Source organism: Aspergillus mulundensis (assembly GCF_003369625.1).
Source record: "Aspergillus mulundensis strain DSM 5745 chromosome Unknown scaffold_7, whole genome shotgun sequence".
NCBI classification, from domain to species: domain Eukaryota; kingdom Fungi; phylum Ascomycota; class Eurotiomycetes; order Eurotiales; family Aspergillaceae; genus Aspergillus; species Aspergillus mulundensis.
In genome coordinates this window covers 697,122-710,251 of record NW_020797895.1, presented here as the reverse complement: position 1 = coordinate 710,251, position 13,130 = coordinate 697,122, and the positions used below count along the sequence as shown (strand labels likewise).

General features: G+C 51.9%; 3 protein-coding genes across 3 annotated transcripts; 2 read left to right on the top strand and 1 right to left on the bottom strand.

Moving 5' to 3' along the window:
• Positions 1-696: 696 nt before the first annotated feature.
• DSM5745_07127 (F-box protein) lies at positions 697-2,721 on the top strand (the record flags this gene model as incomplete). Its single annotated transcript, XM_026749143.1, has 2 exons — positions 697-747; positions 820-2,721. 2 exons carry the CDS (start codon positions 697-699, stop codon positions 2,719-2,721), a joined length of 1,953 nt encoding a protein of 650 aa, XP_026602233.1.
• Positions 2,722-3,034: 313 nt separating this feature from the next.
• On the top strand, positions 3,035-6,147 carry DSM5745_07126 (uncharacterized protein; the record flags this gene model as incomplete). The annotated part of the gene is made up of 7 exons (XM_026749142.1): positions 3,035-3,053; positions 3,108-3,336; positions 3,400-3,495; positions 3,578-3,692; positions 3,745-3,998; positions 4,048-5,098; positions 5,152-6,147. 7 exons carry the CDS (start codon positions 3,035-3,037, stop codon positions 6,145-6,147), a joined length of 2,760 nt encoding a protein of 919 aa, XP_026602232.1.
• A 1,035-nt stretch (positions 6,148-7,182) lies between these two features.
• DSM5745_07125 (LIM domain-containing protein) lies at positions 7,183-9,683 on the bottom strand (the record flags this gene model as incomplete). Its single annotated transcript, XM_026749141.1, has 2 exons — positions 7,183-9,341; positions 9,398-9,683. 2 exons carry the CDS (start codon positions 9,681-9,683, stop codon positions 7,183-7,185), a joined length of 2,445 nt encoding a protein of 814 aa, XP_026602231.1.
• Between the last annotated feature and the right edge of the window lie 3,447 nt (positions 9,684-13,130).

The following is a 13,130-nucleotide window of genomic DNA, read 5'->3' as shown; positions in this document are numbered from 1 at the left end:
AGATGTCCGTAGGTAGAAAAGGGTTGGATCTTTCTCATTTTTCAATGGATATTGTAGGGTGTTTTCTGCTAACTGTACACTCCAGCTAAACACAGACCTTCTCTTCGCAGCCTTCCATGCTAGCACGAGACCTCTCAATCCGTCTTTAAACCGGAAATGCAATCAAAGTGCTTGAGATGGACAAGCGAATGACTGGAAGAAGCAAGGTAGGTAGAGTACCTAAAGTACCGGAGACGGCTAGGAAAACCTGTGGCCTCCAGGATATGGTCTATAGACAGGCATAGATAGGTGAGATCAAAAGAGGTCGCGAGATCCAGTAATTGAGAGCGATTCGAAACGGAGGTCAGGCCAAAGGTCCAAGAGTCGAACAAGCTGAAATTGTGACTGTATTTTCTCTTGTTACCAGTGGACATTTCTTTGACTTTTTCCCTCATATTTCAGCCCACCTGCCTTGGACCGACCTTGCTTTCATATTCAATCCTGCTAACTTCGTTTTACCTTCTCTCCTTTGCTCTTCTTACCTCTTCCTCGCTTGACGTCCTCAATCTGTCCTGACTCGCCTGCTCCCTCGATCTTGAAGCAACGTACTTGACGGGCATAATCTTCTCCTCTTCCCCAAGCATTGGAAACCGAGTACCGCAATTCTTTTTTTCCAGCACTCAGAGCCTTGCCTCCGCCGCATTGTAGACGTTCGCGATGAAGCTGGCGGACCTCCCTACCGAGGTTCTTCATCACATCTGTCTCTTTGTAAGTCTTCAAGATGCCTCAATATGGCCCTGGTCCATCTTCATCGGGCTTTTAATGTGCTGACACAAACAGGTCAAAGGTGAATCCTACCATGATCTTGCCTCCTTAGGCCAAACAAGCCGCCGACTGTTTTCGATTGCCGCACCTTTGTTCTATGGAAAGCTCATCGTACATTGGTCTGGCGATGATGCAAATGGGCCCGAAAAGGCGTTTGCTGAGCTACACGCGACTGGCCTCGGCCGGCATTATTTGAAATACACGAGGCAACTCGACGTTGTGTGCCATGATCGACAGATCAAAGGAATCCCACTGTCGACTGAGAATGTCTCCTTGATATTCCAAGACTGTAGTTTTGAGCCTGCGAATGCTTCATTCTTGAATGCACGTTTGACAAGCCCGCCTCTTCCTGGCCTCGAGCACTTCCTATTTGATAGGGCTGGGAGGAGTTATCTCGGTTCTAATCGGAAGTCCCAAAGATGGACATCGCAGTTGGTCAAGCTATTGGCAGACATAGACCGGTTGTTTCAATTCAACTATTACCTACGCGACGCATTCCCATTATGTCTTCTTGAAGCCATCAGCGAGAACCATCCTCGTTGTCGATTAGATATCTCAGGCGATCAACTTTGTTGCGAACTATCCAATCGTTCTCATCCCGGCAGGGTTATGCTTTCACTGGATGTACTCCGTTCCCCCCTACTTGAAGCTTTCACGCTGTATCTTCCTTGGCCGCTCGATAGGACACCCATAGAGAATCTGCAGAGCGAGTATCTCATGACGCTTGCTCGAATTCCTAAGCTCAAGCATCTTCGCATTTGGCCATACATGTGGGAGACAGTTACTCCCAATAAGCCGATTACTGTGCAATTCGAACAGAAGTCGAATCGATCGTCCTCCGGTATTGAGAGTACACCAGTTCCAGCACTTGACTCGCTGGTTGTGGACGGAGAGAGTTCTATATTGAATGAGCAAATACTCATCAAGACTTCACAGGTTTTTGACCTTTCTCGCCTTCAGACGCTGGCCATATCACTCACCAAGGATACGATTCTTCTAGAGAAGGTTGCCCCAGCCCTGCATAGCATAGAACGGCTTTCCGTCACCCGATATGCAGAAATATGCCCCGAAGACTACCATTTGCTGAAGGATGATAGCCATACTATAGCAGCAATCGGGGCTTTTCGGCCTTTGAAGTATCTTCGCGTCCAGGTGATCCGAAGCTTCGAGGCTCTCTCCAGCATTCTCGTTCATCATGGAGGAACCCTGAAAGGCTTAGAAATTCAGCCCTATTGCCTTGCTTTTGCTACGCCGCACCCGTGGGATGCTGGATATAACTTTCCGTTGCTCGATAGTGACGCAATTCGCGAATTGGCAATATTGTGCCCGTATCTACAGGAGCTACGTTTACAGATCAAGCGCTCGACGGGCAGCTGTGATGAGTGTGAGGCATATAGGGCACTCGGCGAGTTCCCGCATCTTCGCACCCTCTTTCTTGACTTGTACTGCGAGCCCAGGGACCCACCATTTGAAAATGGGTTTGACGCCGTCATACCATACCGCGAACTCTTCATGAACGCCGCAGTAGACAAAGCGTTGATTCTATCCATCTGGAATCTCATCGTCTGTCAACAGAAGTCCAAGAAGCTTCGCGACCTACGTTGTACACCATTTGTAGAAGACTTTTGGGATGAAACCGTGACCTACGTTTGCAGTATCCTCTGTAACTCATTCCTTGTGAGGCGTCAGGACTTTACGTCTACCGAGCCCCTGCAAATAACCGGAGTCTGGGAAGTTCAAGGTGAAAAGGACGAAAATTTCGATGCATTTCTAGGCCATGAGATTGAAGACGCTTTGAATAATCTCTGGCCTGGGGATAAAGGATGGAGGAGTGCCTGGCATAGCTTTCCACTGCAGATCGATGACCCTGCGAACTATGATTTCCAACATGCTCGGGATGCGCTCACGTCAATCTAGTACATGACTTGCTTCAGTGATCCAGCGTGGATCTTGAAAAGCCTATGGCGGTGATGTAATTTCCTGGACCCCCTACCTAGGGCCGAGTCGGTCGACGGATGGCATCCGTAGGCGTTGCTTTCACTCGGACCGCGTCCGATGCCTTCGGTACCTAAAAGCCGTCTAGGTATACGGCACTGTGATTTTATAAGGACATGAGGACATTTTACTACAGTTACCAACATCCAAATTTCTTTTCTACGCCCTGTTCTCTCAGATCCTCCGCATACTCTGTCTCCTTGGATCTCCAACTGCTGCGCCTACACCCACCAAAATGACACTTATACATATGGGTCAGTTCGCCTCCCAATTGCCGACTAGCTAGCACACGCTGACCTGTGACTTAGTCCTTTTCAAGTTCCGCGCCGGAGTCAGCGAAGAACAAAAGACGAAATTCATCCAAGAGCTCAAGACGCTGAAAAATCTACCTTCAGTCAAGAACGGACGTCTTATTGTCGGTAGCCCCAGCGTTACGGATCCCATTGAGCGCAGCAAAGGATTCCAGATTGCCCTCGTGAGCTACCACGAAGATCTGGCGGCTTTGGCAGAATACCAAGCAAGCGAGGAGCATCACCGGTAAGTTGTTGCCTCACTATGGGTTTGAGTCGTCCAGTATGCGATACTAAGATCGAGCTGCAGAGTGACATCTACATACTTTATTCCGTACAGGGAGGATCTAGTTCGCTTTGATTTTGAGGTTGACGCGGAGGATGAATACATGTGCCAGTTTCCTGGGTTAGCTTAGTTCTCCATTGAACAAAATCTATCATTCTGCTCGTGATCCGTAGAGCATTAAACCATGCAAAGCAAATTGTAGTTTCCCCGGCTGCGATCGGAAGGCCCGCTTATCCACCGGATCTTCCCCGTCAGGCCCTTCTCTTCTCTACAAACCTCTCCACGTTTCGAAGAACCGGAAAACCCTTATTATACAGGTGCGATACCTTTGTTAACTAATATTTAATGGGCAGCTAAGTTGTTAAGCAGTTTAGAATTGACGTTGCAGGTATCTCAATTGGCCCGTTCCCTCGAAACCCGAGATGGACTCGCCGAGGAGGACACGGAACAGAGCCGCCTGCAAACGCTGCCAGCGACGGAAAATCCGCGTATGCTACCACAGTCAAGCTCCCCGAACTAAAGCTAAACAGTCGACAGTGCGATGGCAATATTCCCTCCTGTGGCTCCTGCTTGAAAGCTGGTGTCGCCTGCATCAACGATGGCAAACAGGAAGTTCATCGCTCGTTAGTTTTGCTCCCTTCCATCATTGTGAGGTGACTGACGGGTGGAAAGGTACATCGCGAATATAGAGAATCGGATCAAATGGCTCGAATCGATCGTGCGAGATCGATGCTCCGATGTCGATTTGGACCATGGTCTACCGCGCCCTCAAGAGACATTGGATGAGACAATGCAGACGGAAACGCTCAACGACAGCAGAGACGATGACGCCCAGGTTTATCATCAACCGTCCCAAGATGCCGTCCAGGAGAGACGAGAAAATCAGCCCGAGGTTAGCCCGCGCATCATAATATCAGGAAATCAAGAGGTTCTACGAGCCCCTTCGCGAGCTGCTGGAGTCAATGAAGAATCTCAGCAAGCGCACGAGATCGGGCTCGTGTCACTATCTCCAGGTGGTGACCGTCGGTACATCGGACCTTCGAGCGGATACTTCTTTGCGCAACGGATCCTCAAAAGTGCTGGTTGCCGCGGCGCGCCTAGGACCTCATCTATTACTGCCTCCTCGGATTCCAACCGTCTGTCCCTCGAGCTGCTGAATACCCCAGCGGCGATGCCGGCTCAAAAGCAAAGCACAGTCGAACTATCGACCAAGTACTTTCGAACAGTACACCTTCTCTACCCCTTCCTGCATGAACAGACGCATATGGAAGCTATCAATCGAGTATACGCTTCCCACGACAATGACCCTCTGGACACCTTTCAGGTCTATATGGTTCTGGCGATCGCTTCTCTCAACCTGTCACGACAGTGCAAGGTGCATCTCCCTGTAGAGGGCTACTACGCATCGGCGATGAAACATCTCGACCACGTCTGCAACCTCGGATCCGTAACTTCTCTTCAGTGCCTACTACTTCTGATGGTCTATGCGCTGTACAACCCAAGCTGCAATATCAACATCTGGAACCTCAACTACCAGTGTCTCGCGAGCGTGATCGACCTGGGGCTTCAGCGCGATGTCCGGGCTTCTGAATCGCTCCATATATCAGTTTTCGATCAGGAAATGCGGACCCGTATATTTTGGGTCGTTTATACGTTTGACCGGACAGTGTGCACCATGATGGGTCGTCCAATCGGCATCAGAGACGAAGCCTGCGACATACGGGTGAGTGCCGTCACAGTCATTTAGCAGAACCTGAGCTGAACTCCGATATCTAGTTTCCGTTAGCGATTTCAGATCGTGATCTCACCAGAATCAGCCCCGACTGCCAGACGTACGACCAATCGTCCTCACACATATCATCCTCGATTCACCTCTTCAAACTGGCTCAGCTTAACTCAGAGATAAAGTACATCATGCACAGCATCAACCGCGAGGCTCCTGCCTATGCTCTCCCCGTCATCAGAGACATTTTAACATGGCAACAAGGAATGGTCCAGTCGCTGGACAACTGGAACGCCGCAATTCCACCACAGACGGGCGGCGGCAGCACCGAGATAGTACATTTATGCCGGGCGAAATACCACGAAACGATGATTCTTTTATTACGACCCAGTCCCGGGATCCCAAACCCCTCTGATGCCATTCTCGATGAATGTTTCAACCACGCTCTTGCTCTACTCCGAGAGTTCAGCGAGCTCTATGCAACCGGTAATCTCCTCTACAACCGGCTAGTCGTGCACTCTATCTTCCTCGGCACCCTAGTCATGCTGAACTGCATCTGGAAACTGCCAGCGACAGCCGCCAGAGTCCCGGTGGACGAGCTGATCTCCAAGTTCAATACCACGCAGAATATCCTCAGTAGCATTGGCGAACATTGGTTCGAGGCTACGAGGGCGCGTGACTGCATCAAGGAACTATCCACCGTGACAATCCAGCGACTTTTAAAAACGCAAGTGACCGGAGCTGCTGTTGCCGCACAGCCTTCTCTACCCCAGCCTTTCACGCCACTGTCGCAGCAGTACGCCCTCGGCAGAACCCAGGGCGAGGGTGAGGTTACCTCACAACCTGGAAACCACGGCGACTTCCCTGTAGCCCCAGTGCACTTGGCCGCTCCAGATGCCGAGATGCATACGAGCTTTGACCAGTCCGGTTCGGCTTCGGAATTCTCAAACCTATTCGATGATTTCCTGCAGGGTGATTTTCCTGGTTGGAGCGGGATGTCTGATATAGATGGGCTTATGTGGGAGATCTTCAACAGCACCGCTCAGTGAGATATCGGATCATTATATCTCGTTAAGACGTTACTGGCCGTCCGAGAAGGCCAATACTCGGTCATTGAGGCCAGATGCTGATAGCGAACGCAGAGAGCCAAGTCTCCCGCTATGCGAATAGTACATGGCCCACCTGATCCGTAGTACGGGAGAGGAAGGAACCCCAACCATGATGGAGTAGGTATGCCGCTATCTTGTCATCCTTGATATCATCGTCGTCGTACAAGGCCTTCCCGCTCGTCGCTGTGACTTCCATCATCACATTGGCGCCTACCATTGGACGGCAGCACGTCTTCGGCGTATGGACGCTGCAGCCGCGAAGAACAAGGAATGAGGACACCAGTGGGTGTCTTGTTGTTTTGAAGTACTCTAATGGTGTGGTTTGATGCAACAGGCCGCTCAAAATCAAGTCTACGGTCAGGTTGTGGTGCTTGAGTTGAATTGAGACAAATATGTATGTATAATTGATCTCATTTTTTTTTTCAATGCAGTTAGGTACAAGTACGACATAGTCTATGTGCCCGGCCATCCTAGTGTAGTATGTAAACATTATTCCTTTCTAGACTTGCTAAAAGTATGCATGTGTCACCAGCAACAGCACGAATTTATCCAAAACCCAGCACAAAGAGAGTAATTGTGCAGAAGCAGATGCAAGCTCAGGGCAAGTAGGATAAACATCAAGCGGAAGTTGAATGTATGTATTGCTTTCGAAGCAATCCCAAAAGAGTGGTAGATAGCCAAAAAGGTAAATATGGACAAGAATGTAATGGGCCAAGGGGGTATGGGTATATAACTGAGCTCGGTGAATAATCCAGCCGATGAACAGAAGACGAAACGAATATGACTCGTCGGAAAAAAGTTAAAGGAAGACGTGGTGGTACATGTCGCATCAAGACGAGAGATATCAAATAGTGGTACAAAAAGCAAAATGCCTCCGGTCTAGCGCCTGTATATGGTAGGGTATGAAAAAGATAAAGTATGGACTTCGAATATCGTATTTTGGAACACCGGTGGGAAGAAGCAAGGAGGGGACGTTCAAATCATGTTCATGAGTTTTGTGGTCCGCCGTTCAGGGAAACGGCGGGCACCACCAGGTGGTCCTCCTGGCGGTCCGAGTTGGTTTGGCGAGGGTGAGGGTGGTGGACGGCCATAGGGAGCTGGTCCTGGGCCTGGCTTACGGCCGGGGACGGGGCCGGGCCCGTATGGACCGGGTGGACCAGGCGGACGAGGTCCGCGACCTCGGCCTCGGCCCGGACCTGGGTAGCCTGGTGGAGGTGGGCGGCCGCGAGATGAAGGAGGGGGCATGGGCATGCCAGAGGGAGCAAGAGGTGAAGAAGGCATAGTCGGGCGACGGAAACGATGAGGTGAGACGGAGGAGGCAGCGCGCCGGGCATCTCGCTCGCAGTAGACGAAGCCGTCCCACTCGTAGTACTCGCCCTGGAGGTCGATATTGCAGGTACGGCATCTGAGACAATCGATGTGGAATTTCTGGCGATCTCCGGGTCCTGGACCCGTGCGTTCATTTGTCTCAAGGTATTCACCCTCGATGCCCTCGTGGCATCCAGCGCAGATTGAGCCGTTACGTTCATGGTAGTGCCTCGCGCAGTAGGGGCGGTCGTTGAGGACGTAAAAGTCGTTTGTTTCAAAGGGGAGGCGGCATTGGAAGCAGACGAAGCAGGCGCGGTGGTAGCGGCCAGTCAGGCGGCCGTCGGCGGAGGAAATGGATTTGCCCATGATCATCTCGCCGCAGCCACGGCAGGGTCCTCGTGGTTTGGACTGTTGTGGGCGGGGTGTGGGTTCCGTAGCGGCTCGCGACAGGGGCTTTCGCTCCTCCATGTCATCTGGGTTTGGAGGGCTTCGAGGACTCCGTGGGCTTCGCGGACTTCGCGGGCTGTGCGGCATTTGAGAGCCTTGAGGAAATTCGGGTATGAGAGATAAGCCGCCGCCTTTTGCGAGGGCCGGGTCTGTAGGTGAATCGGGAGTGAAGAGGTTTTCAGGGATACGAGGAGGTTCGAGGATCGTAGGACTTCCCGAGTGGCTTTCGTTGCGATGTTCTGTATTTGAAACAGTTTCTTTGCGAGGGTCTTCAACGACAGGGCCAAGGCGGGTCAGATCAGACGGCTTCCGCCTGGACATGCTGACATCGGATTGAATGCTTGACAGAGAAGTGCCGCTTCTGGTTTCTGACGGTGATGAATCAGAAGAGGTCGTCGAATCTTTCACGGTATCGTCGTTTATATCAAGACCCAGGGCCCGAGCGAAGTTAGACACTGAGATTGCGCTGTCATCGGTAGCGTCGGAGTTCTTCCTGCGCATGTCGTCTTGCCCATTCTGATCTGCAGGGTTGGGCTGTAAATAATCCGTGCTTGATGGCTTGAAAGCCTTGTATTCGACCTTTTCAGATTCGGCTGGTGATATCGACCGGAATTCAGACTCGGGTAGATCGAGAGGAGGTCCGTAAGTACTTTGCGCCGGACTGCTGAAGAATAATTCAGCGGATCCACGCGAACTGCTGAGGCGCTCCGAATTTGCGGCCGACGATACTCGTAAGGGGCTGGCAGCTGGTTTATCCAGCGCACCACCGAAATCAAACCCGCTGTGCACTTCATTTTTACCATCCCGTCTTGCTGAGATATCGGACATGGACGAATCCGAGAAGACCGAATGGAACACGTTTGGCGGAGACTGCGGAATTGGGGGTATATCTTCCTCATATCTGTATCCAGCCAAGGCTACACTTCCAAAAGATGGTCGCCGGCTGGAGATTGCGGTTGATCGTTTCGAGTTTCGATCGCCATACCGCGTGCTCGCCAGGGACGTTCTATAGCTGCTTTTGCTGTCCACGGAAACAGTGTGCTTATGCGCGTAGGGTGTATCATCCTTCGGTAACGGCGGTGGGGCTTGTTCTTCTTGCGGGCGGAGTGGTAGATGTGCGCTATGCGGCGGGCGATCATAACCCTTGTTTATCGCATCTGTAGACCCAGGTGCTTCCTTCACTGTCATGCCATTTACCCGTCGCCCGGACATCGATCGAGGTAGCGGGAAATTCGGGATACCTTCACCGCTATCCTCCGTGCTGGGGCCCTGGGGAAGTGGAGCTGTCCGCAGCGGGGAGCGCGATCCTGGCGATGCGGAAAGGGGAGAGGGGAAAAGATTGTCGTCCTGCCCGGTCGTCGGTTGTAGGAATGGTTGATCTATGAAGAGTGGTCGTTAACATGGGATGTACCGCTGCCAGGCGAGGCAAACATACTAGCTCTGAGAGGGTCGATGTTTGTTGGCGGCGATGCCCGCCCAGCCTTCGAAGACCATGCATCCTGCGACCCTAATGTCGGTCTTCGTATTGACTTGGGAGGCGGTGGGGGAGGGGACGGTGTTCGCGATATAGCTGCGCGGGAGGATTTAGCAACAGGGGTAGCTTCAGGAGCACTGGTCAGATAGCTACCATTTGCAGGTTTCGCGCAGACATGATCCCCCATCGCAAGGATGTCAACGTTGACCCCACAGTCGGAACATTTGATCATGGGCAAGTCGCCCATGTCTGATGCCATCTTGACAGACACGCGGTCTTCAATGCCAACTCCCCCCGTTGTTAGAAAACCATCCGACTTGGCAACTCAATCATCGGTCGTATACGCGTCCACACAATAATCCGTCACGTTGCGTAATCCTTTATCCTCCTAGCAGATGTTGTGGCCAGCGCTCGATCGATACGGGGTAGTTGAGGGATGATGTGAAGTGGATGGAGGTTTGTTGATGTCGAAGGGCGATGGGGAAGCAATTGGAGCGAGAACGGGCAATATTAATTAATGTTGTGAGGCGTGGCCAATGGCAAGCGCCGATAATTATAACAAGAAATCGATAATGTCGCTGCGTTATAGCGACAGTGGGCCTGACCAACGCCAGGCCTTGTGCGGGAGAGGTTCAAGAGTTAGACGAAGAACCATCCGGGCAACACGCGTTCTCAGCGTCAGCCTTCTCTTCCCCTTCCCGCCTCACTCGGTCAAACAGCCTCACCAGGTATTTAGTCTAGCCATCATGCCATACCGTCTGTCTATTTCTAACCCTACGCTTCTCTAAATAGCGATCCCGAGCGAACTTTCATTGTTGACTGCCGCCGCGTTGCTATCGCCGCGGCGTCGTTACCCCTTTTCCAGTTCCACCCCCAAAGCCTCCTCCCCACTAGTGAACCGTTTATGTGCAGAGATCCGAATGAAGTCAAGTTGCGATCCTCCTGAACCGGCTAGCCCAGCCACTAGCCCCTGAGGAGCAATTCATGAGCCGTGTATCCCTCCGCAGATCGTTCAGGGGGCCGACCGCTCACGGGCGCTTTGCGGCTTTGCTCATCCCGACTCCAGGACTCCTTTGAAGTTTGTTCACTCCATCTGATCATCGCCTTGTTCCGCTCCTCCGTCTGAATAAATCGACTGATTCGCCTTGAATCGACGCATATCTTATCCTAGACCGGCCTGGCCCTGCAGTGCTGCACCTGCACGAGCCTTCGCGTGCGTTACTTGCTTTTTCCTCGAAGACTACTCCGCAGGGTCTGTCTCTGTCGGAGTATACGGAGTATATGGGGCCTCTTCATCGCTTCCATCAGGCTTCTCTGACTTCGTCCCAGGATACGGTTCGGACGCCACACACGATGACGCGTGGTTGCTGGATCTGGCTACCAGTAGCTGACGCCGTCTTTGTTGTAAGACGGACTCAGAGATTCGGCCCCGTCTGTAGGACTCCGAAAACCAATGCCCATTGTCTTGAGTTACTACTACTCAAGCAGGCTACGGTTTGGAAGCCTGAAGCAGTGGCCACTTAAAGCATCTACACAGCTATTATTGCGGGCCCAGCAGAGTCATGTTTATATCACACCCATCGTCCCCTGACTAGCAGTTCCAGATGGTCAGCACAGAGTATCAAGCTCCGTTTCTCGTAAAACACGTCGTCTTTCTTGGTGACATCGCTCCGATGGTACGCCGAGTATAGAATATCTAACGTCCTAAACCCGATGCAAAAGCAGAAGATTCAACGAAACCAGTGAACCATAATATGTACCATCTGGTTGTCGAACGATACCTCGCTCAGAGTTATAGACCAATCGACTTGTCTGGCCTCTGGAATCCCTTGAAAGCAGCGATTTAGCAAAAGTTTCGAGACTCGTCGATCGGTCCACCCCAGCCGATCGATCCGCGAAGGTCAGTGATCGCTGAGCAGTGAGCAGTAGCACTGATCTCTAAATTTGGAAAACAATGATCGCTTGGTGAGACATGCCTCCTGAGTTCCGTACTCTGAGTCGTGATGCAGTTTCATCTTCATGCAGTGGTCGTTCCGATATCATGGAAACCAAGGTATGCCGGCCCCCGAATATCTTCACTCACATGTCAAGACTCCGTAGTCCGTACGCATGGCAAAGTGACCAAAGGCCTTGGCACCTTTAGTCTCCTGATAATAGCCAGCAGTACTCCGTAAGCGACCTGAAATGCCTATCATCTCCACTTTAGTCAGTCCAAGTCCCTTGGCTCTGGCGAGAACGAAACGGATCTTCTTCAGTTGAACCGAGCTCAGGGCCTTGCATAGAAGCCGCATGTTATCATGAGCTTCAAGCAACATCGGACGGGGTGCCCACGGCTGCTGAACATTGACTAGGAGCTTCCGCAAACAATCGTTCGCCGTTGCCTGCGGGCAGCATTCAGGGGCGCTTCCGGCTTGCGGTAGAAGAATCGAACCATGGAACCCCATCCGAGCTTTCCGCCGGCAGCTGCGCACAAACCAGGTGCACTGTGCACAAGCCAAGTCAAATCTCAAACTTTCGCCCAATTCCAATGCTCGCAAGATATGGACGAGTCCCGGTCTCATCTTCTCTTAGAGGAAGTGTGCATTGGTCAAGATGGGCAGTCGACACCGAGTTTCTCTCGTAGGCCCGTGGCATAATGTGCACACTGCACAGGTCTTATCCGGTTCCGGCCCCTTGGTTGTGGTGAGCGGAGTGCTGTCAGCGTTGGAATGCGGGTCTCCTCCAGACTGCGGAGTGCTTGACAGAAGCCCATGATTGGAGAAACGTGAGATATGCTAGCCGTTCTCCATCCTCTCCAGGCAACCGACTTAACGTTCACTTCCTGCCAGCACTCCATTATTGCCGAGGTGTATCTAGACGCCAGCTGATCATGGTCCCCTCATTCAGAAATCGGATACAAGTAATCATACCGCTTTGTAGATCCGTAAAGGTGTCAAGAAACCAAGAAGGATTTCTCCGGTGGACCGTTGAACCACAAAAGCAAGAGACAGCTGGCACCTGCTCGCAAGGAAAGCTGCAATGTGCCAGTGTACTCCGTAGCCGAGCATTTGTAGAGGAATTGTCAAGCGTTGGGCAGAGCTATTGAGATCGTCTGCGACAACAAAGCGACTAGAGTTTATATCGGTTCTTTGGCGACCCGGAAGCCAGTAATCGAACGATATTAATGGTACGGTGTAGGATATGTGGTGTGATAGCAGTGCGTCGAGACTCGAGTCGAGAGGACAGCAAGTTCCTCTCAGGCTCTCACCGCAAGTCTCTTGGACCGTGTTTGTGCTTGTGCCCCGCCATCAAGGGTTAAGAATCAATAGCCCAGGCTCCCGGTGATTGGCTGCGAATGGTACCTGGCCTCGGAGCGAGAAGGAACACGCTATGGCTGGGCAGTCTTCGTCCGGTTCGGGGATGCGGGCGGATAAGATAAACGTGACCCGGAGTCGAGTGTGCCGCTAAGTACCGTATAAAGTGTCCTCCCCTCCTTCCCTCTTCCCTTCTCCTTCTCTCTCTCACCCCCAACACACCATTGACCTCAGTCCCAAGTCCAATCCGTTGCTTCTTTCTAAGGTCTTTTGATCACACTCTTCTTCGAGGCGTGATCGCTTATAACACCGTCAAAATTTTCTCCACACTTCTGAACTCGTAAGTTCCCCATACCCCGTGTTCCCCAGGACGACTCCGCTCTTTGGAGCCACTGGACAAA